The sequence below is a fragment of the Alosa pseudoharengus genome, unplaced genomic scaffold (genome assembly GCF_046254945.1).
Source record: "Alosa pseudoharengus isolate Yale_2024_CS ecotype anadromous, Long Island Sound unplaced genomic scaffold, YU_APseudo_1.1 YU_APseudo_1.1_scf_20, whole genome shotgun sequence".
Lineage (NCBI taxonomy): Eukaryota > Metazoa > Chordata > Actinopteri > Clupeiformes > Clupeidae > Alosa > Alosa pseudoharengus.
In genome coordinates this window covers 15480155-15507493 of record NW_027468664.1, presented here as the reverse complement: position 1 = coordinate 15507493, position 27339 = coordinate 15480155, and the positions used below count along the sequence as shown (strand labels likewise).

The 27339-nt window shown below is 43.8% G+C and overlaps 1 protein-coding gene across 4 annotated transcripts in view; it reads right to left on the bottom strand.

The window, feature by feature from the left end:
• anks1b (ankyrin repeat and sterile alpha motif domain containing 1B) overlaps window positions 1-27339 on the bottom strand; it is a 276364-nt gene that overhangs the window by 46690 nt on the left and 202335 nt on the right. For all 4 annotated transcript variants that reach the window (XM_076296682.1, XM_076296680.1, XM_076296681.1 and 1 more), the window contains 3 exons: window positions 25499-25574; window positions 23062-23168; window positions 11148-11246 (listed from right to left, as the gene is read on the bottom strand). In XM_076296682.1, coding sequence (XP_076152797.1) covers window positions 11148-11246; window positions 23062-23168; window positions 25499-25574 — 282 coding nt within the window. The remainder of the gene's footprint in view (window positions 1-11147; window positions 11247-23061; window positions 23169-25498; window positions 25575-27339) is intronic.

Below are 27339 nucleotides of genomic sequence, written 5' to 3'. Positions count from 1 at the left end.
GGGCTAGTTTAAGCGGGTTGTATGAATGCGGGGTGGTTGTGTGTGGGAGGTAGTGGTGTATTAATTAATTCTTGTGAATAAACTGTGAAAAGTAAATCCCGAGTTGTGTGTGTGTGTGTAACTCCTCCTCCGACTACCAATAACATAATTACAATACTTATTCATTTGGTGCCATCAACTATATAGACATAGCCCAGTCAGCACACATACAGTACGTCTCCAAGACGCTTGGAAAGGAACAGCTTACATCGCGTTCCATTTAGAACGTTGTATTTGATCTGATCTTACAAACGGCGGCGTCAAGACACATTTGAGTTCTACATCGGAGATAGAGGGCTTATGATCGATCATGCGATGTGTGCGTCCATGCAGCAAGTGAAACTGGAGGTAACGTGGGCTAGAAGCAACAATAGTTTAAACAAAACGTGGCTTCCTGTAACTATCAATGGAAAAATGCATAGAAACTGCTAATCATAATCTTTAAATTGACATTAATTAAGCTGGCTATATGCAACACAATTTATATATATTCCCTTTGCATATGTTTGGGTAGACTTCAAACGTTTTTGAATTTGCGCTTACAGTTCTGTGTCCTTTACATTTATTTAATAGGTATTAGTGATACCCAGGGTGCGATTTTGTGTAAAAAACAGAGGGGGGGATTTTGAATATGTTTGTAACCCCCCCCCCCAAAAAAAAAAAAAAATGAAAGAACGAATAATTTCATAGCTAATAATAGCCTATATTAATTTTGCCAACTTTGTAACATTTACCTTTAGCTTAGTTTTAGTTTACCGTTGTGTATGACTTTAAACAGCGATTGTGCTCAGCTCCTCTAATGCAGGGTTGGACTACGTTTTGATAAACATACAAATTCACCTTGTTCTTGACCCATCTGAAATGACTCCTCTACCTTTGCTGCCTCCATCCTTTCTGTATTTGTTATGTAAAATGTTGTATATGATGACACTGAAGTCTTGAGTTAGTGAATTGGCTAACAGTGTTAGTTGGTATACAAATAGCCTACACATTGCGCTACACGCTGCGTAGGCTGCGTGCATTCTCTCTCCTGCAGATTTGCGTTCAGTAGCCAAGTGCGTAATATTGTAAAAGTTGAAAAAATAAATGTGTTTATTGAAGCCTACAGAAAATAAATAGCTTACTATCATACTGTCAGTTAATTGGCTACAGTGCAGTGAAGAGTTTGGAGAGAAGTTATAGGGCAACTTGAAGTTTTATGAAAATAATTTACGAACCAGAATATATGGGCCATAAGCTTCTATTTCTTGCAGCTGTTAAAACACCCGCTAGATAGTTTAAATACCCGCCACCAACATTTGTTTTTGCTGTACAGATTATTTCTGTAAGTTATTTGTCTACTAGGCCTAGCCTACTGCCTGATTTATCAAACGAGTGCTTTCTCGTTCGTCCTCCGCAAACTACTAGGTGTTTAAAGTAAGACGATATGCTGCTCTGAGCGCGTTTCATGTTTGGTTCAGCGCTGTTTTCCCTGCGGAAGTTCCCGCACTAAAATGTTGAGAGGGACTGAAAATGTTACAATGTTTTTGTGTTCGATGACGTTCAGAAATGCCGTCTGCCCGAATGCTACTGAATAGCCTACTCTGATGTATTGACACTGAAGATCGCTAGATTTCAAGAGTTTAAGTAGGCTAGCAGTTAAGTTGCATTCATCGCTATCAAGGGGTTTAATCCTTGTCCCCACCAGAGATAAAAATAATTTAGCAGAGGTAGGGATAGGAAAACCAGAGTTGGGGAAATCCTCACCATCCCCCCCTACAAATCGCACCCTGGTGATACCTCGAAATTAGGCTGCTGTCTGTTAGGCAATTTATTGTAGCCTGCTGTGTGTGCGTGTCTGCACTCAGGTGTCTCCCTCTCCCTCCCTTGTCATAGGCCTATGTAATGTGTCCAGAAAACCCACAACACGCAACAGTGATAGAGCAATCAGAGTATCATGATACGATTGCCATCTGGCGGTAGTGGTTTGTGGGCCTATTGGGGTCAAGTAGGAAGCCCAGCAAGTTCCAAAAGTAGAAAAAAAGTTTTGCGAGATCTCGCAAAACTTTGCGAGATCCCGCAATGAGATCCCGCAAAAGTGCATCGTTTTTTTTTTCTTCTTCATGTTTTTTTTTTTCCCAATTTTTTTTTTTTTTTTTCCCACTTTTTTTTTTTTTTTTTTTCTAACCCATGTTTTTTTTCCCCATGTCACCCGGAGGGCTCCGTATTATTTTTGTTTTTATTACTGTTTATTTTATTTCTGAGCACCTTGGGTCAATAACATTGCGTTTAAGTGTGCTATATAAATAAATATGACTTGACTTGACTTGAATTGACTTGCTCTTCATTATCTCCCTGCTTGTTGACATCTTATCATGTATTGTATTATTTCATGATCGCTAAACGTTTGATTCGTTTTAATGTTGTCATCAGCGAACTTCATTCAACTGCGCTTGTGATTGAAGTATGCCATCCAGTTGTGGACGCTCGTAAATTGCGGTAGAGGGCGGAGAATTACCCGATGAGCTGCTGGTTTGATAAATGATAAATTCTTCGCACAATGAGGAAGCACAGCGTGCGCTATTACCGAACTCGCAAACAGACGCAGCCTAAGCTGTGCTAGTGTTAGTAAATCTACCCCTGAGTCCTGAGCAGCTTATCCTAGGTTGGATATTTAGCATCCAGCGCTTCTCTGCAGATAAACACAGTGAACAGATAAGAAGAGAGAGAGAAAGAGAGGAGGGGAGAGAGAATGAGAAAAGAGGAGAGGAGAGGTGAGGTGAGGAGAGGACAGGAGAGGAGAGGAGAGATGAGGAGGGGAGAGGTGCTGTCTGCTGTGTCTTGCTGAGAAGTTGGAGTGAAAGTGCTGACTACAGAATGAAGTTTTTTAGTCTTAGAAAAGACAGCTCACCTATCCAGACTAGCCACTGGAGAACTTTCCCTCTGCCTGTCTCTCTCCATCTTTCTCTCACTCACTCTCCCCCTCCCTCTTTTCTCTCTCTCTGTCTCCATCTTTCTTTTTCCATGTCTCTCCATTCAGTAATGTTCCTCCAACTCAGCTCTCTTTTCCCTGGGCTCTCTCCATCATTTAGAATGATCCCTCTCTTTTTGCAATAACCTCTTTATATATTGCAATTCACCAGCTGCATTCTCTCTCTCCCTCTCTTCACACACACAAACACAAACACACACACACACACACACACGAGTAACTTCCCTGCACACATCTCTTGTGTGTGTGTGTGTGTGTGTGCGTGTGTGTGTGTGTGTGTGTGTGTGTGTGTGTGTGTGTGTGTGTGTGTATGTGTGTGTGTGCTTGAGTGTGTGTGTGTGTGTGCGCACTTGTGTGTCAGTTGGCGTTTATAAGTATGAAGGTTAGGGGGAGTGGAAGGTTATTCAGGACTTCATGTGAGATGGAGATACTTAGCCCTTGATTTACAGGGTGACACACACACACACACACACACACACACACACACACACACACACACACACACACACACACACACACACAGGAGCTTGCGCTGTCTAACTGCTGCTATGTGGGTCTCAGATTGAATAGTCTCATGGGGCTGGCTGAATGGGAGTTAGGGGGCAGGGTGTGTGGTGTGGGTGTGTGTGTGTGTGTGTGTGTGTGGGGGGGGGGGGGGGGTGAGAGATGGTGAAAGGCTGAAATAGTTCATCTGGTAATGAAATCTGAGCACACACTCTGAATCTCAATTACATTTCACCTCTCACACTCTCTCACTGTCTTTCTCTGTGTGTGTGTGTTTCTGTGTGTGTGTCTGTGTGTGTGTGAGGACATGCCTGAGGAGAAGCTGCTAGCGCATTTAGAGAGCGAGCAAAGTTAGCAGAGCGAGGCTAATGCTAACCTCAGCCAACAGCCTCTCTGCGTTTACACCACTCGAGTGTTAAAGTGGAGCAATTTCTAATTAGGAACAGCTGCTGCTGAAATATAAAAATGAGTTTCCCTTTTTCCAAACACATTACACATTCAAACACATTACTAAGATATATCTGCTTCACTAACATTTCTTTCTTATTTCCACAGACTGCTACTCAAAAGAAGTGTCTATGGCACATACTGTAGGCCAGAGTGTTAGAGGCATATATGTCTTTGATAAGCAATTAAAGTAAGTTTGTGACCTGCAGCACAGGTAAGTTTGTTTGATCAGCATACATGGACTATCTATGGTAAATGGAAGTTTCACAGATTTTGGCATCTCAGTTTATCCATACATACAATACACTCTTTCACACATGTTAATGGTGAAAGGCTGCTATGCAAGGTGCCAATCTCCACATCCAGAGCAATTGGGTTCATTGTCTTGCACAAGGACACTTCAACAAGATCAGGAGGAGTTGGTGTTAAACCTGCAACCTTTCGGTTTCCAGGTGACTCCTGTACCTCCTTAGTCACTGATAACTCGGCTTGCATACTATATCCCTTTGAATCAAACTCATAACTTTTATGTAGTCTATAAACTGGGCTACATGTCCGATGGATTCCCTGGTCTGGGCAGGGATCACACTGATCAGCGCTAATCGGCAAATGTCCTATTTGTTTGCTAGCGGAACAGTTGGAGTGGCAACATTACACTAGCGTGAAACAATCTGAACAATCTGAACATTGAACTTAGCTCAACTTTCCAAGCGTAACGCAACCGTAGACCGTTTGTGTAACTTAAGAATGAGACAGAGCTTGATAACTATGGTCTCAGCGTTGCGTCTTGTTTACCACTGCCACTTCATTATTTCCAGTGTGGCCCCAGCCTACATGTATATGTGAGGAGTGTTAGGAGTATTTTAAAGGTACACTAGTAATACTGTAGAGATATATTTATATTTTACTCTGCTGTTGTAAATAGCAAATTTCTCTTGACTCATCCCCCCTGTACACAATGAAAATGCTTTTGTTGTGGAGGTGAAGGATTAACAACAGCCAAAAACTCCAAATAGCTATATCTACTGAGAAGGTAATGTTTCACGATTCTCGCGAGATTTGTCAGGCCGCCGTTCTTGAAGTTCCATGACTGGTTTTCTCGGTAGTGAGTCGCTACATCTATGCTGTATAGCTATGCTGTGAACGACTCGCCTATTTCAAGTTCGTCTACCATCAAATTGGCTTCGTAAAGGTGAAAATCTTGCATAGTGTACATTTAAAATGAACCAGAAACACAAACTCTCCTGCCTTAACCTCTTTATGATCTCCCCCTCTGTCCAGCTCTCACTGACCAGATTCACTCTGTCCAGTGGGGTGCTAGTCAGCCTTGACTGCAATAGAGCTTACAGCCCCCTCAGATGGACCTCTGTTCAACAACATCCCCAGTACTGTGACAGGCTCTAAATCCATGTTGAGCAAGTTGAGGAAATAATCCAATTTATCTGACATGTTATTACAAATGAGCCTAATTCAGTATTCCACCCACCTCCATCCGCTGAAATCCCTGCCCATTTGTCACATGGCATTACAGATGAAGATTACGCTTTGCTACCTTGCAGATGCTACTGCCTTAACTCGCTGATGCGAATCAGTGACAGTATCCTTCCACAATACAGACACTTTAACAAACGCAGTCTTCTTTATCGTTGAGTAGGCCGGTGACATAGCATCAGCGCCAATGGACAGGTCAGACTAATCTGGAGAGCACCATGGAGGACCGTCAGTGATCATGGGGGTAATTTTCTTTTTTTTTCTGTGTGACCTTAATTTGACCTTTACCTGTGTACTCAGCCGTGGCCTTTGACCTCTCTTTATTGTCAGAGAGCAACAACAAAGCCATGAAAGGACGAATGCGGAGGAAATGCAATCTGCGCTTAAATACATGGTCTAACCACACAGTGAACAATTCATCATGGTGTTGTGTACAGCTTGAAGCTATATAAAAAAAGCTGTAACCGATTCATCAAGAGCGGATGAGAAGGTCATGTTCCTGGTCAGAACAGCAAAGCCACAAAGTGCAATACCAGATTAAAGGGGCACAATTCTACCTTTTATACATTATATCAGCAAAATCAGTTTGAAGCCATTATTAGGGGCCAAGCAGCGAAGCTGCGAGGCAACCCATAGTGATTAGTGCTGTCAGTTAAACACGTTATTAACGGCGTTAACGTAAACCTATTTTAACGGCGTCAATTTTTTTAATGCGAGATTAACGTTCTTTTTGGTTAAACAAACTTTGTAGTTTTTTCACATGCTGTTGCAACAACTAGTAACGTTAGAATAACTACAACACCACACTGGATTTAGCTAGACCGGAAACTAAACAATACGCACTGACGAATGGAATGGAACGTTGTATGTGCTGCACGTACACGCCCCCTTTTAGGGAAAAGATGACTGATATAATGGAAACCTATGTTGCATCAAAGTGGGGAGCGAAAAGGGCTTATACTTACTTGAAACAAACGTGAATAAAAGGCACAAAATAAGGTTGGTGTAAGAGTTATCTGTGTGTTTATGGGATTAATGTGACCATGTTCCTATGGTTTGCTCTTTCTAGTTTACAGGAGTGTCACGAATGTATCGATAGGCACAGTCAAACTGCCCGTGGCTGACTATAACTAAGTTCAGCAAGCTTAACTTTACATGTCATAACATCAACTAAACATAAGTCACACATTCATTCTATCACTTGTAATATGAACGTAGCCTATTTCCTACAACTACAGTAGGTGAGATAATTGGCTGAATTAACTGAAGTTCCACAGTTAGCTAGCTAGCAAGCTAACCGTTTTGCATGGGATATTATGGTAAGTGTACATGCTAAATTTGTTCTCAACATGGGGTATTGCAAACGAATTAGGTTGGTAATGTACATAGTTTCGACATGTAAGTTACATAAACATAATTCTTCATAACTGCCGTGTTAGTAAAATGATAGAATGTCCTGTGAATTAAAAATAGATGTAACGTCAACGTGTGAGTACTAGCTGTCTATTAGGGGTGTAAAGATTAACCGATACGTATCGGTATCCGTTTTTAACGTGTAAGATACGGCTACATCGATACGTGAAGCCCTGTATCGGAATAAAACTGAAATGAACCAGTCATTATATCGATATACTTGTTACGAATCGGTTCACAACCTTTTCTGCTCGCTCAGACTCTCATTTACGTTGCAAGTAGCGCGTTCATCCCATTTCCGGTTTTGAAACTACACATGGCACGGGTTTGTGGGTAATGCAGTTCGTTTTGGGCTACATTCATTGCCCAACGTTGTCAAAGGACCTCATTACCCATACATCTACTCGCAATCGGTCGTTTGACAGTTTTTACTCTTGTTTTTCAAAATCCAGCGCGAAAACGATAGTCTGAAGTCTGTAGAGTAACCTTACGTTTGATGAAGGAATTTCCTTAATGTTAAAGAATAATTTGGCCCTTGCTGCTAAAACGAGAACAAATTATTATTATTTTGTTCATATTCACTCAGACTTGTGGCACTGTTTCTGGTTTTTGCATATTAGGTCTACCGTTGGAACAAAATAAGCCCAGAGTGTTCATTGATATGTGGGCCTATTTTATTCTTGTAGGCTATGCGAAAAGGCCAAAAGTGTCTTAAGCACTGTTTTATTTTATTTCGGTATTGTCTTACCTCAACAATAGGCTACAGCTCCTTGAAGACAATCAGATATAACTATAAAATCTATAATGTCTATACAAATGTATTTTTATGTTGTATTTGACTGCTGTGTTTTCATTTCAATACAGTATATGATACAAACCTCAGTTTAGATAATCATATTAACACTTTTTTTGCCTAATTGACAACCATGAACATGATAATTGATAACATAAAATTAATGTGCACCTTGAGCAAATGATAAAATCTTTCAGAATGCTTTCCATTCTTGAACTGCATTGAATTGCATCGCATCGCATCGAATCGTACTGAATCGTTTTTTATGAACATGTATCTTTTCTTGTATCGAATCGTGCCCATGTATCTAGATGTGAATCGTATCGTCTTTTACATGAGAGATTCACACCCCTACTGTCTATCAATGATATTAACTTGTTAACTTGTTTTCCTCTAAAATGGGGCGTGATGCAGATTAAATGTATCTTTATGATGATGCACCGTTAGTAGGCTACGTAAAGGCATGCTGCACACACTTGTTTGGGCTTACAAGCCGGCCAAAGAGTAGTAGCCTAGGCTGACGCATTAAATGTGTGCCGCCAAAGATTCTTTCACCGTCACTTGTTCTGTTATCAACATTCCTCTTTGGCTGCTACTATTTGCGATGCACTTTGCTTTCGACATTCATTTACATTAGATTCCATTCTTTTCAATACAACTCCGCACACCAGCATCGCACTTCGACGCTGTGTAAATCATGATTCAGTTATATTTGGTCGACACTGCTCCATAAAATCCATTGTTCCTGTGTTTGCCTGTTAAAAACTTCGGCGCTGATGTGTGTGGCAAGTGACAGTGCACCATAGACTGTAGACCTATAAAATGGCAATGCACTCATGTTGAAAACTTCCTTATTTTCAACTGAACTCAAAGATAATGAATATAGTATGAATATAATATTTTCTGTTTGTTATGCCCTTTATAATGTGTGTAGGCCTACATTTTGTGCACGCACTTCTGCGGTAGCATTTATTTCAGTTTATATCAGCTACATTTCTGAAGAATATTGTGTTGCCTCAGGTCTGCTGCACATCTTTTGAAATTTGATTTGAAATAATCAAATAGACCTACGTCTTAAAGTTTAGTTAATAAAGTAACTTGCTTTGCTTTCATTTGAATCCCAATCAAGATACACAATAATTGCTTTATTGTTAATATGGACTCCTGGAAAGTTCAGAAATGCAAAATAACAGAATTTTAACCATATGATAAAATATGTGATTAATCGTGATTAACTATAGGAATTCAGCGATTAATCGCGATTAAAAATGTTAATCGTTTGACAGCACTAATAGTGATTCTACCTTTTCTTATTATTATTACACATCTTTCCGCTGTCATTGGAGTCTATGGCAGCCCATAGAACCGTACAGTAAAAAGTTGTGAAATTTGGCACATTGATTCGGGACAGTATAAAAATTAATTTGAGCAAGTTTTATGCCTGAACCACAGACAGTCTAGCGCCACCAATGGGTCAAAGTTGACATTGGTGGGCAGCCATGGCCTACTGGTTAGCACTCTGGACTTGTAACCGTAGGGTTTCCGGTTCGATCCCCGACCAGTAGGCCGCGGCTGAAGTGCCCTTGAGCAAGGCACCTAACATAACATCCCCGAGTGCCGCCGTTGTAGCAGGCAGCTCACTGCGCCGGGATTAGTGTTTGCTTCACCTTACTGTGTGTTCACTGTGTGCTGTTTGTGTTTCACTAATTCACCGATTTGGGTTAAATGCAGAGACCAAATTTCCCTCACGGGATCAAAAAAGTATATATAATATACTATACTATACTATACTATACATTGCATCCATGCAATTAACTTTTCTTCATCAAAACTTAACTTCATCAAAAACACTTAAAAGGCATCAAAGTTCACAAAGTTTGTCCGATTTTCACGAAACTTGGTGCAGATGATCTTCAGACCAAGCCTCAAAAATGTTATTCCTTTTTGTCTTCAAATCTAAAACTGTTCGCCCGTAACAGCCAATTAAAATTGTCAGCAAAGCCGCCAAACAGGAAGTGAAGTGATATCTCAGCTATGATTTTACGTATCAAAACCAAACTAGGTATATGGGCTCAGGACCCAATCAGGAGGATGCTCAAGAAATGTGGTAAATTTTGACCACTATGTGGCGCTATAATCACAGGAAGTGGGCTCATATTTCAGCAATGCTTTCACGTATCGAAACCAAACTTGGCTGATTGACTCGGGAGCACATCCTGAGGACATACAATAATTTTAGCGACCTTTGACCATTAGGGGTGCTATAATTAGCAAAACTTTCTCGTATCGACACCAAACTTGGTACATGGACTCGGGAACACATCCTGAAGACGCACAATATATTTAGTGAGCTTTGACCACTAGGGGCGCTATAATTATCAACACTTTCTTGTATCGACACTAAACTTGATATGTGGACTTGTGACTACAACCTGAGGACGCACAATACATTTGGTGATGTTTGAGGTGTGCTTATGTGTGGGGAGCTATTAGGTTGTGTGGGGGAGGAAGTTTATCTGTGTACATGTCTGTGTGTGGGACAGGGGGGTTAATTGGGTGTGTGTATAATGTAGCAACATTGGGTTGCTATGACAACTCCTGCTCAACTGCTTGGCCCCCTCATTGCTGCTTGCAGCTATATTTTTTATATATTTTTGTGTTTCTTTAAATGGCAAACTGTTTGTTTTTCAACCAAAAATACCTGACAAAGTTAAAACGATAGCCTATACACCTAGTGACCACAGCCAGCAGTGTCCATATATAGCCCAGTGTTAACCATGCAAGTTCTTAGCTACACACATTGGCCAACATGCAAAGTAAGCCAACAACCAAGTGGTTCGTGTATGAACTAAAGCTGTGACATCATGTGACATACAGTAATATGGGAGGATGGACCTGAACCATCTAAGTCTGTGCTAAAGATCTTGCTCAGGGTAATAAATTAGGGAATCAATTTTGCCTACTTATTACATTACACTAAATCAGCCTAAATGACCCGACTTAAATTAGCTTTAGTTAAACTTTAGACTTTTGCACATTATTGAAATTAGGGCTCATTGTGCAATGGAAGCTGGGGAAAGACTGGCTACACCAAAGAGCTGGTGATCCCTGTGGATGATGTGGTGATGGTGAAGGATGCTAGTGGGCAGGAGCTAGCACAAACGCTAACATCCTTTACACCACAGCTCTGTTTAATGAGTTACCCCGTCTTTATTTCAGTTAGCCTGAGGCTGCCATAAACTGATACGTATTTATTTGGCTACCAATATATGAACTGCTCTAATGAATACACAAATTAAAGTGCTCGTGTTTTGTTGTGGGACAGCAAATGAGTCAGGGCATGTCAGGTCGTTACCATAGCAGAGTGAGAACAGAGCATTAGCATGATTACACCACATTAACATGCAGCCCTTTGGCTGTCACCCCACAGACAGGCTCCCTACATTTGGTCCAAACACAAACCAACAAACATAATGAGATGGCGCTCACCCGTGGCAATAACCGGATGGCCTGTAGGAGGCGCTGTCTGTGTGACGAGTTTAAGATTCCAATCTCCAGCAGGTCCTGATCTTCAACCACATTGCTGCCCTGAAGGAACACAGACAAGCACAGTCATCAGCAACCAATCAAATTGTTAATAGAGCTCTGATGCAGCACTGCATGCACACGTTCAGATAATCAATACATAATCAATACACAATCTCCATTACTCTTCCATATAACCTGATGTTTAATTATAAATCAATGTAAACTATTGTAATTTTAGCACTTTTAGTACTTTTAGAACACAAACAAACACCCAACACTTACGCACACCCACACCCAGATACACACACACACACACACACACACACACACACACACACACACACACACACACACACACACACACACACACACACACACACACACACACAGAGAAGCCCAGTCCTGTTTGTTTTGGTGTCCTTCATTAACCTCCACTTACTGAGTTTCCCCTTTAATTAGTCTGAGAGAAAGACCTTTTAGAGACCTTTCCCTCACCCCCGTCAGACACACCCCACAGAGGAGAAGAAGAAGAAGAGAGTGAGAGAATAATAAGTGAGAGAGAGAGAGAGAGAGAGAGAGAGAGAGAGAGAGAGAGAGAGAGAGAGAGACCCTTTCACCAGTGCTTCAGGGATTTTTCTTTATGTTTTGTTTCACAATGGAGGGCATACACACATGTAGATATGTAGTGTACACACAGTCTCTCTCAAACACACACACACACATACACACACAAACACACTCAAACACATGCGCACATACACCCAAGCGTGGGGGAGTAGCACAGGGAGAGAGCACACAGTTAAGATAATGGAAAAAACAGCATGTGAAAAACTTTTATCTGATAAAGGACAAATCCAAAGCCAAACAGATTACATTACTATTATTGGAATGGCCGTGGCGCCTGCATTTAATTTTCTTGCGCCACACCGCACAACCCCCAAGTGAGCCCTCGCTTTAACCTTTAAAACAAAGACTTTAAAATAAATAATAATAATAATCTGTCTGTGTGACAAACCTCCTTTTGCCTAACAAAACTGGACAATGCTGTGCCATCTGTAACAGGTCCAAGCTTGACATGGGGCCAAAATGGATCTGGCTGTATAACAACATAAAGTGTTGACCTTTTGGTGGTATCCGCTGATGCATTATGGACCTTGTAGTCTGATTAAATGAGGCCTGAACGCCGATCATTTCTTACCTATCTGATTGGCATAATGGCTGACTGATGGGACTCCATCACACAAAAATACACATGCATGCATGCGCGCGCGCACGCGCGCACACACACACACACACACACACACACACACACACACACACACACACACACACACACACACACACACACACACACACACACACACACACACACACAGAGGATGAGGTATGAGACAGTGTTGGGCCAGGTTGAGGTGAGGTGAGGGAGGGACAGGAGGAGACCGGATGTCCTTTATCCATCATGGCCTCCGTAATGGCCCTGGTTGTGTGTTCATCTCCTTATTATTGAAGGTCTCCTTCCATCCTTCAACTATTGTACACATCACAGATAAGCAAACAGGGAGAGGGCCCAACTGACTGACTGACAAATAATCTGTACACACCATCTCATGTCTTTTTCTCTACTGTCTCCCTTACTCTACTGTGCACTCTCTCTCTACACACACACACACACACACACACACACACACACACACACACACACACACACACACACACACACACAAACACGGGTGCGTGCACACACACACATACACCAACACACACACACATAAAATTACAAAGAATAATGACTCACACCAGGTAGCACTGTTAAGCTGTAATACCCATTATTCACCGTCACCATCGGGATCGGACACACCCCCTTTGGCCAAATTATCTATCAATCTCCCAGCTCTGTCCTTGATAGGACAAACTAAGGTGAAAGCCAACGCCCACATGCCCGTCCTCTCCAACAGACAGTGAGGTCAGACACAGTGAGCAGTGATTACCTTCAGAGAACCCCAAGGACACACGCACATTCAAACTCGCCATTAGTGGACCCAACCCATTCAGCCGCACGACAGACCGCAGCATACTGACAAGACCCAATCTCCTTGTCATCTTGCCTTCAGACGCTCACAAATTATATGCATTTGGAAATGCTAACAGCTTGCTTGAGTGGCATCTTCGATATCTTCAAACCGCGAAACAACTTCTCCACACATAGATGTGACAGTTAAAGTGTTGTTTGTATGTCTGGAGGCAGCGAGGATGTCCTCCAAGACCCGGACAGGCTTTTATCGTCCAGAGCACATAGCATTTCACTCTCCTGAACGAGCTGGAGGAGAGCTGCACAGAGTTCACTGCTCACACTCACACACACTGAAAAGTTTGCAGCCAGATTGAAGGCGAGAGTGCACCTTGGAACAGAGACCAAGGTCACAGACCTATCTCCTTGCCTTGCCTCCTTGCTTGGCTTCCTTACTTTGCCTCCTTACCACATCTCCTTGTCTTATTCCTTGGCTCTGTGTGCCAATAATAATAATAATAATAATAATAATAATAATAATAATAAATTAATTTAATTTAGAAGAGCGCCTTTCAAGGTACCCAAGGGCACTGTACACTAAGGTATAGGCATAAGAAGTACATATAGCAAGCAAACCATGAAATGTTTCGATAGCTCATCTTTTCACGCAAACAAATGTGACAATGTGTTTCGTACCAAAGCTTGTAGGGAATTCAAGGGGATTCAAATTCAATTTAGATTCGCCAGCGACATTCAATAGTCACCCACGGGTGACTTCAAACTCGCAATAGCTATGCTAGTCGTCAATCACAATTGCTCCCTGTGTGCTTAACGCGGAGGTTCAACATCAATGCTAGTTCAGTCGAATAAAGTTTGACTAAATCCCCGGAGCAGATCAAGAAGTCGAGAGCCCGAGGCTGAGCGTACAGTGGAGTGGAAAGATGACTGGCAACAGGGAGCCGCTGCGTCGGAACCCAAGATCTCCTCCGGGCCAGGAGATACCGAGCCGCAGCAGCAGCAGCAGCAGCAGCAGAGGGTCTTTATTCAATATTAATCACTGCACACACGCACACACACTGCCAGAGAAAATTAGAATTTCCTCAGTCTCTATAGGGTTTGCTTAGTTACGGGGCCGCGCACGCGCGCGTGTGTGTGTGTGTGTGTGTGTGTGTGTGTGTGTGTGTGTGTGTGTGTGTGTGTGTGTGTACAGTATGTTTGAATGTGTGATAGAGAATGTGTGTGTGTGTGTGTGTGTGTGTGTGTGTGTGTGTGTGTGTGTGTGTGTATGTTTGAATGTGTGAGAGAGAATGTGCGTGTGTGTGTGTGTGTGTGTGTGTGTTTGTGTGTGTATGTTTGAATGTGTGAGAGAGAATGTGTGAGAGAGAATGTATGTGTGTGTGTGTGTGTGTGTGTGTGTGTGTGCAAGTGCAAATGCAGGGGGTTAGTTGTACTGAAGTACCCCTAAACCTTTTGGAGGGGCTTCTGGTGACCCAGCTCATCTGTGGGGACTAGACTAACTCTAGCATTAGCGCGCTCGCACTCACACTCACACACAAACACACACACACAGACACACTCACACACACACAGACTTACACAACTGCGGTGGTGCAGGACCTCAGAAGCTTGCAGCTACTTTCCACTGTCTAACAAGGGCTCAGCCAGGCTCATCTGACTACCTCTTGACATATAGTGTGCTTATTACAGCATACTTACATAAGCATGAGAAATCTTGTACACTCTCCTCATGTTTCTCTCTGTGTGTGTGTGTGTGTGTGTGTGTGTGTGTGTGTGTGTGTGTGGGCTGTTGAGCACAGATACTTTATAGTAAGTGTGCTTATTACAGTGTACTTACATAAAGATGACAAATCACATGCACTTCCCTCACAAGTGTATACTAATGCAAGTATACTAACCATAAAAGTAACCCCCTTAACACAAAGTGCATCTTTTGACTATATATAGCCAAATAAAAAAGCATGGCTACTGTGTATTGTATATTGTATTTTATGGATAAGTTAAAAGGCACTGTGGCGCAACAGGCTATAGCGCCCATATCATATACGGTTCCAAGTGCCCATGGGGACCCAGGTTCAAATCCGACCAGCGGTCATTTTTTTCGATCCCACCACATCTCTCTCCCACTTACTTCCTGTCACTCTTCACTGTGCTATCCGAATAAAGGCAAAACGCCCCAAAAATATACTTAAAAAACAATTAGGTAGGCCTACATAGCAGTAGTGTGTATGATCTAAAGATGGATGATTATGAAGAGAGAGGTGCATCTTCTCAACTAAAAGAAAAAAACAACTTGCAACCTGATTATCACACATCTGATTAGCCACTTGTAGTCTAAAGTGAAAATAGCCTATGGTCAGGGTCAAAGTTTAATATGACGGGAGAGACTGACTGAGAGAGGGGGAAGGCAAAAGAGGGAGAAAGAAAGAGAGAGAAAGAGAGAAAGGATAGAGGAGGAGGAGGAGACAAGACAGAGAGAGCAGAGTCTTGTAGAAAAACAGGGGAAGTGAGATGACATGAATGAAGGAGAAGAATGAAGGAGGAAACAAGTGATGGGGTGAAGAGAGGGATGAAAGAACAACAGATGGAGAAGAAATTGGAGAACAGAGAGAAAGAGAATGAGAGATAATCAAGGGTAATCAAGCCTGAGTGGATGAGAGGAAGAGGGAAATGAAGAGAGCAGACAGAGAGAGTGAGAGAGCGACTTGGGTGGAGGGAAAGAAAGAAAGTAAGAAAGAAAACACAGACAGGGAAGAAATGGAGGGGAAGATGCCAGAGGCAATTATCCTCCCAGCTAAAGAGGAACACTCAAATATCATGAGGGATTTAATCCAACATCCCCTCCCTGTCCTCAGCTCCGACCGAGCAGACACACACGCTGACACGCAAGAGAGCTCCACCATCTCCACCTAAGAACACAGAGCTTTACAGTACTTTAGAACCGCACCACTAAAGCACTTTACAGAACCGTACCACTAAAGCACTTTACAGAACTGCTCCACTAAAGCACTTTACAGAAGCGCTCCACTAAAGCACTTTACAGAACCGTACCCATATGAGAACCATGGGCAGAGAGACTTTTGAGGAAGAACTAAACTCTAAACTAGAGACTCTTTTGAGTTTTGAGGAAGAGCTAAACTCCATCCATCATCCATCTTAATCTCCACCTAAGAAGTATACAGTAATTATACACAATACAACATTACTCTGCTTCTATCCACTATTTGCACTTGTACTTGTAGTTATATACAAAACTGCTTTTGGTGTACTGGCATTTTATTTGCGGTAATAAAGTTGAATGTAATCCTAAATCTAATAATAAATCAAATCTGGTTTCATGTGCAAGAAGAACACAGTAATTTACATGCTCCAATGAAGTCTCTACAGAGCAATACCACTACAATGTGACTGTTATCCTATTGGGTAGAACAAAAAAAGGTTCCAAAGTTCCAACAACCCTCCTCTGTTTTCAGCTCTCTTTGGCAAATACTGACACACTACGCATCATGAAGGTCCTCAAGTACTGATATATTAGACACCATGACAGTCCACAAGTACTGATATACAGTACGAGACTTGACAGTGCTCAAGTACTGACACACTATACGTACATTATGGGGGTCCTCAATTACTGACTCACTATTAAGGCAATCCTCTAATACTGACACATTATATGTCATGGCGATCCTCAAGTACTGACATATTATACATTATTGTAGTCCTCAAGTCCTGGCACACTATTTGTTATAGAGGTCCTCAAGTACTGTGCTACAAATACTGAGGTATGTTCTTGAACAAACCCCTTTCGTACCAATGACATTTTTTTGCATCATTCGTTATTAGGCATATCGCACAGGTTGTATTTGTGATGCTTGATTGGCAGAGCAAATCAGAGTGGCGCGGTACGAGTGCCAAGTTCGGGTGCCCGTGTCTCCCCGGGCGTGCCCGCCCGCGTGCGGTGTTTTGCGTAACGCTCCACTGCCTGTTCCAAGCAACAGTGTCTGCTTTAGTGAATGCAAATGCAATGCATTGCATTATTCACTGTCAGTGTTTGACATGTATGTACGAAACACACACACACACACACACACACACACACACACACACACACACACACACACACACACAGAAGGGATTGGAAGCTGTTAAATTCTCTCTCTCTGTCTGTTGCCCTATGTACTCAATCACAGTGTTTCATTTCATTTCATTTCATTTCATTTCATTTCATTTCATACCCTAGGCAAACCAAGAACATTACAGATATGGGTGAGTTACATACATAAAATTCTCTCTGTCAAACTGTCATAACTTGATATTCATCTTGTATCGCCATCACTCTCTATCTTTCCCCCTTCTCTCCCTCCCTTCCTCTCTCTCTCTCCCTCTCTCTCTCATATGCAGGATCAATAAGGGGTTAATGTGTGAAGTCAGCGCTTTGCTCAGATGGATCACTGGTCCAGATCAGCCGCGGATTCATATGCAGGAGATGATGTGCTGTGCACTGGAACACATGGGAGAGCTGACATTTAACCAAATGCTGAGAGACCTGACCCACGTCACATTATATGCACACACACACATGCACATACATTAGCACTCTCTCTCACACACAAACACACATTCTTACAAAGCCGCATACACACATACATGTGAACACACGCACACACATTAGCACTCTATCTCACACAAACACATACACACACATTCTTACACAGCCGAATACACACATGCATGCTCATAAATGTACCACACACAGACACAATACTAATTATAATTGATGAGATCTCTGGACATACATCTTCAAATATATATGCATAAACACAAGTGCTTATTCACTCACTCATACAGTACATACACACACGCACTCACTCTTTCTCTCTCTCTCTCTCTCTCTCTCTCTCTCTCTCTCTCTCTCACACACACACACAGAAAAAATAAACAAGCTAGCATTTCACCAGGGAAAACGATACAAACCGGCATAACAGGTCTGAGTCAGTTGGATTTATGTAAAAGGCAGATAAGATGACTTGAATTCAAAATGAATAAACAAGGAGATAGGAGACAGTTGAAGATGAGAGAGAGAGAGAGAAAGGATGAAGAAAAGAGACAGAAAGACAGAGTGGGAGAGAGTGTGAAAGACAGACAGAGAGGGATGGAGAGAAAGAAAGGGGGAAGAGATAGACTGAGAGGGAGAGAGAGAAGGAGAGTAAGAGACTGAGAGGAAATGAGAGAGAGAGAGAGAAATTAAGGGAGAGTGAGATGCGAATGCAGCATTGTAATGAGGGATGAGTGTTGGTGGTGAGCCAGCGGTGATGGAAACGCATTTATCTCTCAAATGGAACATCAATGTTCCCAGAGCTGGCCACTGCTACACTGAACCTGCCGCACAGAAATGATCACCGCAAAAAACGAACAGGCTTGTGTCCATTACACCAGAGAGAGAGACCGAGAGAGAGAGAGAGAGGAGTGAGAGAGAGAGGACAGAGAGAGAGAGAGAGAGAGGAATGAGAGAGAGACAGACAGAGGGAGAGAGAGGAGTGAGAGAGGAGTGAGAGAGAAGTAAGAGAGAGAGAGAGAGAGAGAGAGAGAGAGAGAGAGAGAGAGAGAGAGAAAGAGAGAGAAAGGGTGGAGAGGAGGAAAAACAGGGGATGATTGAGGCAAGAGAGCTGACAGGTTGAGAGAGGTGGAGAGATGAGCGATGGAGAAAGAGGGCTAGAGAGGCTGAAAGAAGAGGAGAGAGGAAGAAGGGAATAGAGGAAGAGGAGGAGAGGAGGAGTGTGGGGGTAGTCCAGCCAATTAAAGAGCCTATCCTCCATGCCAGCTATATATTCCACTTATTTCCTCAGAGAGAACAGTCTTAGAAACACATCCTTCAATCTCTCTAGTGCATGTGCATGGGACAAACACACACACACACACACACACACACACTTTATGAAGAGTGTGACAGAAGACTGATTGTGTGGTTCAAGACTGCTTTCCTTCCTTCTAAGTAGTGGTATAGCACAATCCACGAAGGTTGAGCTATTGCCCATATGGTACATAATAGTCTCTCTCTCTCTCTCTCTCTCTCTCTCTCTCTCTCACACACACACACACACACACACGCACGCGCACGCATGCACACACACTATTTCTCCTTTTCTATTTCTCTTTTTCTCTCTCTCACACACACAAACAAACAGAGAGACACACTTTTCAGACAGGCAAAAACACACGTCACATACACCCACACATGCAGGTTTGCTTGTGCGCCACATCGCATGAATCGGGCCACTGTGGTTGCCTGGGCAACTGTAGGAACAGATGCAGGTCATGGTGAGAGAATCACTAGGGGAGAGAGCTGCACCATTAAGGACCTGCAAAATAAGTCACTACGCACGCACACACACACACACACACACACCACACACACACAAAGATGTCCATACAAAGAATGACCATATTGTGCAAACACAGTGAAGACCGGCTGGTTTACACCATTAAACACCTAACACGCCTAACACCTAACACCCCTGTGTCCAAGCAGCACACCCCACATTCCAAAAAACAAGAGAGAACAAACACATATATCAATCAATAAAGAGAAGCACACACACACACACACACACACACACACACACACACACACACACACACACACACACACAAACATACCGTTGCCCAGAGGTAAACAACATGGCACAGCATCTATGTTAACCTTGGATGTGAATATTTCAATACAAAATGTGTAGGAAGAAGACTCTCTCTCTATCTCTTTCTTTTCTCTCTCGCTCTCTATCTATGTATCTATCTATCTACAGCAGTGTTTTTCAACCTTTTTTGTGCCACGGCACACTTTTGACACTTAAAATGTCCCACGGCACACTAACATCCTGTTGTGAAGAAAAAATAAACATACCATAGCCTACAATTTCAAATAATACACAGATATGGCCTTATTATGGCTTCTATGCAAGACCTGCTCAATAAAACAAGCGCCCTCTGTTTCATTTGTAGGTGACTATATCTAATTTAATTGTTGTTATGAACTGGATATGTGATGATTCTGTAAATACTGGATATAGGGCCCCCGTTGTACAATGCCTGCATACCACAAATAGTGCAATCATACAATCAATGAGAGCATGTGGTTATAAATTCTTTGATGCAACAGCTGCTTTTCTGGACCAGTGAGTGACATTTGGGTAATTTTCTGCGGCACACCTGATGATCTCTCACGGCACACTAGTGTGCCCCGGCACAGTGGTTGAAAAACACTGATCTACAGTATGTATCTATCTATCTACCTGTTGATGAGACACAGAGCCTCGGATGACTAAACCTGTGTGTAGGAGGCTGCACAATTTGTAGAGATTGAGCAGGAGGAACACTTTAAAACACAGAAAGAGAGAGAGAGAGAGAGAGAGAGAGAGAGAGAGAGAGAGAGAGAGAGAGAGAGAGAGAGAGAGAGAGAGAGAAAGAGAGATCAATTTCTTGCATTAGAAATTAGAGTTAAATGGAACTGGTAATGTGAAGTGCACATTGATCGATTGCAGTAAATGTGTGAACTTCTGTGTGAATAATTTTGCATAATGAAAGGCACTGGCTCAAAATCTCTAAGGAAATCCCATCAAACAAAGTAGTCGGGACAAGTGTACCCAGTCACAATCAATACTTTGATGCATTTATGTTGCATGGAATGCAATATCTCAACACACACACTAACACATAGGCAGACACACAGACAGGCAGACAGAGAGACAGACACACACAGGGGCACATTCACATACACGCACACAAACAAACACAAACACACACACGCACACGCACACACACACACACATGCACAGGGACGTATTCGCACATAGTTCTCATAGCTATGTATGTAAAATTTGCATGCATGAACGCATGGCAGAAAGTTCCTATATGCTCAGACAGATGGTTTTGAAAATGAATAGAAATTCCACCAAAATGAAGGAGGAGATGGAATTCCACAGGGAGAGAGCAAAGTAGCTTTGAAATCAGTGTGTGTGTGCGCACGCATGCATTTGGGGGTGTTTGAGTGGGTGTATGAGAGTTCTACACTGTCTTCAGATGCACTGCGCGTGTAGGCACTGTTGATTGTGTGTGGGAGCTTGTGAAGCAGTTCCATGGGCTTATGTTTGGTTAAAACTATTCATTGGTGCTTCCTGTAGTAGTAATATGAAATATGAAGTATGTTGCAAAGGTACTATGGACAATACTTTTGCCACTTACAAAGGATGCGCTTTGGATTGTATTACCTATGCAAGTGCTTTGCATGTGTGTGTGTGTGTGTGTGTGTGTGTGTGTGTGTGTGTGTGTGTGTGTGTGTATGCGTGTGCATTCTTAGGACCTCTTGTATTATCTATAATCCAGAGGAAAACAACAACAACAACAAGCACATTTCCAAAGAATAACAAAATTGTAGAAGAGAAACAGATACTAGAGAAGAAAACAGAGAGGAGAGAAGATGAAAGGAATGAAAGGAGAGGAGAGGAGAAGAGAAGAGATTAAAGGTAGGGAGAGGAGAGAAGGAGAGAGAAGAGACAGAAAAGGAGAGGAAAGGAGAGGACAGGACAGGAACGAGAGAGGAGAGGAGAGGAAAGGAAAGAGAGAGGATAGGACAGGACAGGAGAGAAAAGAGAGAGGAGAGGAGAGGAAAGAGAGAGGATAGGGCAGGGCAGGAGAGAGGAGAGGACAGAGAGAGAGAGGCTCATGTTCTTTAGAGCATCCTGAGAAGAGATTTGTTTTGAAGGACAGAGAAAGAACACGATGGTGCAGAGAAGATACTCATGAGAGAATGAGTGAATGAAAGGGGGAATAAAAGAAGCAAGGGGTGAAGGTGTGAAAGATAAGGAGCTGCAGGGAGGCAGAGAAAGAGAGAGAGAGAGAGTACAGAACAGAGAGATCAACAAAGGAGTGCAAGAGAGAGATAGAGAGACAGAACCAGATAAAGAGAGAGGGTGCACAACAGAGAGGGCAAATAAGTGCAAGAGTTTGAGAGATAGAGAGATAGAGAGAAAGAGAGATAGAGAGAAAGAGAGAAAGAAGAAGTAAGGGATGGAGAGGTAGAGTGCAGAACTGTGAGTGTGTGATGAATGGATAGAACAAGTGAGAGAACAGGAAAGCGTGGGAAACAGGAAGAGAAGGGGAGGAGAGAGAGAGAAAAAAGAGACGTGTGCCTCAGAGAAAGTGTTTGAAAGAGAAGGAGGGACAGATAGACAGATAGAGACAGAGAAAGAGAGAGAGAGAGAGAGAGAGAGAGAGAGAGGGACAGATAGACAGATAGAGAGAGAGAGAGAGAGAGAGAGAGAGAGAGAGAGGGGGGGAGCAACAGGATGCTGGAGAAACACTGGCTGCCTGCCTGCCTGCCAAGCTACAAGCAGAAACAACAGCACACGAGGGACACGACAAGAGAGAACCAACAACTACGAGAGCCAAAGAGCAAGAGCAGCTGCATCCTCACACACACACACACACACACACACACACACACACACACACACACACACACAGACAGACACACACACACACACAGACACACACACTTTCTCTCTCTCCCTCTCACCCACACACCCTCTCTCCCACACACTCACAAACACAGATAGATACACATGCAAAAAAAGCATGCACACCTGCACTCACACACTGTTTCTCTCTCTCTCTGTCTCTCTCCCTCACATACACACACTCTCTCTCGCTCTGTCTCTCTCTCACACACTCTCTCTCTCTCTCACATACACACACACTCTCTCTCACTCTGTTTCTCTATCACACAAACACACACACACACAGACTCTCTCTCTCTCTCTCTCTCTCTCTTTCACAGGAGGCGTCATCACTCACCATGAACTGCACGTTGTCGAAGCCGTTGGCCAGCAGGTGGTTCTCGTACTGGACGAGGCCGATGTTGTCAAGCCACTGGCCCACCGACTGGACGGGGCAGCGCGGTCCTATGAGGGGGTGCAGAGGCAGGCGTTTGAGCAGCGAGTAGCCGTCCACGCGGTAGCACCGGCAGTCCGGCTGGGACAGCTGACACTGCCACATCATGTTCCGCGCAAAGTGACTGTCGAATGAACCCGCCATGGTGCCCGCGTCCAACTTTGGTCAAACCGACCGAACCCCCCCCTCCCCTCCCCAAAAAAAAGCACACGCACGCACACACACACACACACACACACACTCAAATCCGCTCCCCCGGAAAGCCAGAAGAAGACAAATGCAAGAAGAGAGGGGGAGAAAAAAAAACAACCACCAAGTGTGGAGGCTCCGTGAAAGAAGAGGAGGAGGAAGAGGAGGAGGAGGAGGAAGAGAGTGAGGGAGAAGAAGGGGTGAAGATGAAAATAAATAAGAGAGCGAGAGAGAGAGGGATGAGACTGAGATGCAGGGGGAAAAGGGGAGAGAGAATAACGCAAGGAAGTAAAAAAAACAGAGGGGAGAATGGGGGAAGGAGAGAGAAAGAGGAAGGAAGGAAGGGAGGGAAGGAGGGAGGAGGAGGAGGAGGAGAGGAAGGGGGTTAAGGTCCCGGTGGAGGTGAAGAGCTTGCGCTGGTGGACGGTGGAGTCGGCATGGCTGAGCTGGGAGTAGATCCAGAGAGAGAGAAGCTGAACCGTACCGCACAGAGCCCAGCCGAGCGATGGGTGGATGGAGAAAGAGAGAGAGAGAGAGAGAGAGAAAGAAAGAGAGAGAGAGAGAGAGAGAGATGCAGCCACTGCTGCTAAAGCTGCTGCACTGAAGCGAGCGCGAGAGCTCAGCTGTTGCTCCTGCCTGCAGGTTCTCTGTGCGCCTGTGTGTGTGTGTGTGTGTGTGAGAAAGAGAGAGAGGAAGAGAGGGAGGGAGAGGGACAGAGGGAGGGAGGGAGGGAGGGAGGCAGAGCGAGAGAGAGAGAGAGAGAGAGCGCTGCCTGTCTGCCTGGTAGATTCTCTTTATCAACTACTCCCACTCATCAGTATGCATCCACTGCCTGTTCTCCTTCATGCACATGCATCCCTCTCTCCCTCTCTCTTCCCCTGTCTATCTCATACTCATACCCTCTTTCTGCATTTACCCTTGTCTCACTCCATTTCTCTCTTTCTCTCTCCTTTTCTATCAATCATCTCATCTGTGCACTCTCTCTCTCTCTCTCTCTCTCTCTCTCTCGCTCTCTCGCTCTCTCGCTCTCTCGCTCTACAATTTTCCATCTGCTCCTCTTTTTTATCCCCCCTTCTCTCTTTCACTCTTTCTCTCTCTCTTTCTCTCTCTCTGCTTGAGCAATGCCTTACATTCCCGATAATAGCCATCAGATCAGCCCAACCTCTTAGTCTGAGAGCAAAGCTGGTACCTCTCTCTCTCTCTCTCTCACACACACACACACACACACACAGACACACACACACACACCATCCATCCACACTTCAATCCACCCACGCAAACATATAGAATGTATTTCAGTCTCAGTATGCTCTGCACACACGCACACACACACACACACACACACACACACACACACACACACACACACACACACACACACACACACACACACCATCCATCCACACTTCAATCCACCCACGCAAACATATAGAATGTATTTCAGTCTCAGTATGCTCTGCACACACGCACACACACACACACACACACACACACACACACACACACACACACACACACAGACACACACACACACACAGACACACACACACACACACACACACACACACACACACACACAGTGGGCGTTTGTGACTGTTGGCGGGAAGAGCGGCTTTAACACAAACAGGATTTCTCCCCACGGTTGCCACGGTGAGGGAAGAAGGGAACGCTTCTCTGGGGGGGAGGGAGGAGGGAAAGAGAGAGGGGTGGCACACAGTAGGAAAAAAAGAAAGCAAGAAAGAAAGAGAGAGGAAAAGAGAAGAGAAAAACAGGAGCAGAAAAGCCGACAGGAGAGAAAGAAAGAGGGAGGAGCAGGAGAGAGGGAGGGAGGAGTGGGAACGAGGGAAGCCTCTTATGACTCGGGGGGGGGGGGGAGAGAACGCGGCCAGCCACTGCAGATTCATACATGAATATCTCTCTCTCTCTCTCTTTCTCTCTCTCTCTCTTTCTCTCCCTCTCTCTCTCTCTATGCACAAACCCTAGTGAAGTGGACAGAGTTAACATTGACACGCTAACACCACAAGTCAGGTTAAGAAAAGAAACACACACACACACACACACACACACACACACACACACACACACACATACATTATGCATGCACCCACACACGCAAACACTCACTCACACACACGCTCACAGAAATACACACCTGAGAAGTCCTCGTCTGCCTCCTCCTCTAATCCCGTGCCAATACCGGCTCCTATCGAGCTCATAATCTTGTCAATCTGAGAAGGAGAGGAAATGCATACAGAAAAAAGAGAGGGATGGAGGGAGAGACACAGGGAGAGGGAAAAGAGACATGCACCACAGAGAGTTCACTCTTTTGCATAATGATACATTGTAGAAGCACCAGCAACAGTGCCAGTGTTTCCCATACATTGACTTATTTGTGGCAGCCCACCACAATATCAACATTGACCACCACACAATGATTTTCTAGGTTGCACTAAATTGTGCTTAAATCTGGTTAGCATCATAACCACACTGTGCTAGTTGTTAAAAAACTGTTGTATTCAAGTTAATTCTGCAAACTAACCACCAGAATTTGAATTCAATTCTGTGGGAAACACTGAGCGCACATGAAAAACAAGCCATCTCCCAGGATTCCCACAGCAGCGTTGTCTGCATTTCCAAACTCCTACCTCTCCTCTCCTCTTCTCTCCCCCTCTCTTCTCCTCCTCTCCTCTCTTCCTCTCCTCTCCTCTCCTCCTCTCCTCTTAAGTTACCTCTTCTCCTTCTTTACTCTCCTCTTTCTCTCTCTCCTTCTGCCCTTCTCTCTTCTCCTCCTCTCCTCTTCTCTCCCCCTCTCTTCTCCTCCTCCTTTCCTCTCCTCTTCTCTCCCCCCTTTCCTCGTCCTCCCCAGTGCTGGTAATTAGCTGGCTGAAGGTGGAGGTAATTGCTGGTTAAGAACTGGGAGAAGATAACACTGAGGCTGCTAGGTAATTCATCTTCGTTTGCCTGATTTCTTAGTGTGTGTGTGTGTGTGTGTGTACGTGTGTGTGTGTGTATGTGTGTGTGTGTGTGTGTGTGTGTGTGTGTGTGTGTGTGTGTGTGTGTGTGTGTGTGTGTGTGTGTGTGTGTGTATCCCACCCCATCTCTCCCTGTTACCTCACAAAGTGTTTCCTGATTAATCTCCCTAAAATAGAAACAGATCTATCTTTCTTTCCAGGTGTTTCCTTTCCATTTTGACACGCTACCTTCAGTTCCTCAAACTCCTCCGCCAGATCCGCAGGGACTAGTGGGAATTCCCAAACACACGCCGCCATCTTCCCAGGCTGTACTACACACGCACACAAGTTTGCTCCCTCCTGCTTTCCGGAATATTCTGCGATGCCTGGAACTGACCGCACTGAACTTTTTGGCTTCCGACGCTGTGGCTGCTCTCTCTTGACACTCTCCTACACGATCAAATGGCCACGCTATGAAGCCTGCCGTGACCCAGAATTCACTGTGGCAAGGACGGCAGCCATTGGCTGATGGGGGTTCATGAATAGACTCTATGGGTGAGTGGGACACAAATAGACTTAGACTACCATAGTACCATATCCCCCCTAGGGCGGACTGCACAAACTTAATGGGAATATTCTGCTGAATAGCAAGACCCACATCGGATGGGTATGTTTCATAATCATAAGGCTTTAACCTAATAAGATGCAGCTCGAAATTCCTCCTCGGTTTCAGTGTAATAGATCTGTATAATGCTTTTAGGATCTAATTTCACTTCAGAAGCTGTCTGTTTACATAATGGATGCCACTGTGTTTGTTGAGTTGTTTTTGGGTCTTGATCAGATTTGGATGTGGGAATGAAAGTCTCTGTTTGCACAGCGGCTCTGTCTGGCTGCCAAGGCACACTGCTGGGGAGTCTTTTTAACACACCTTAATCAAAGATCACACACTCCACAGGGTCCTGATACACTGAATTAAAAAACAAATCATAGAGTGTGTGTGTGTGTGTGTGTGTGTGCGAGGTAAAGAATGCAAAGTAAAATT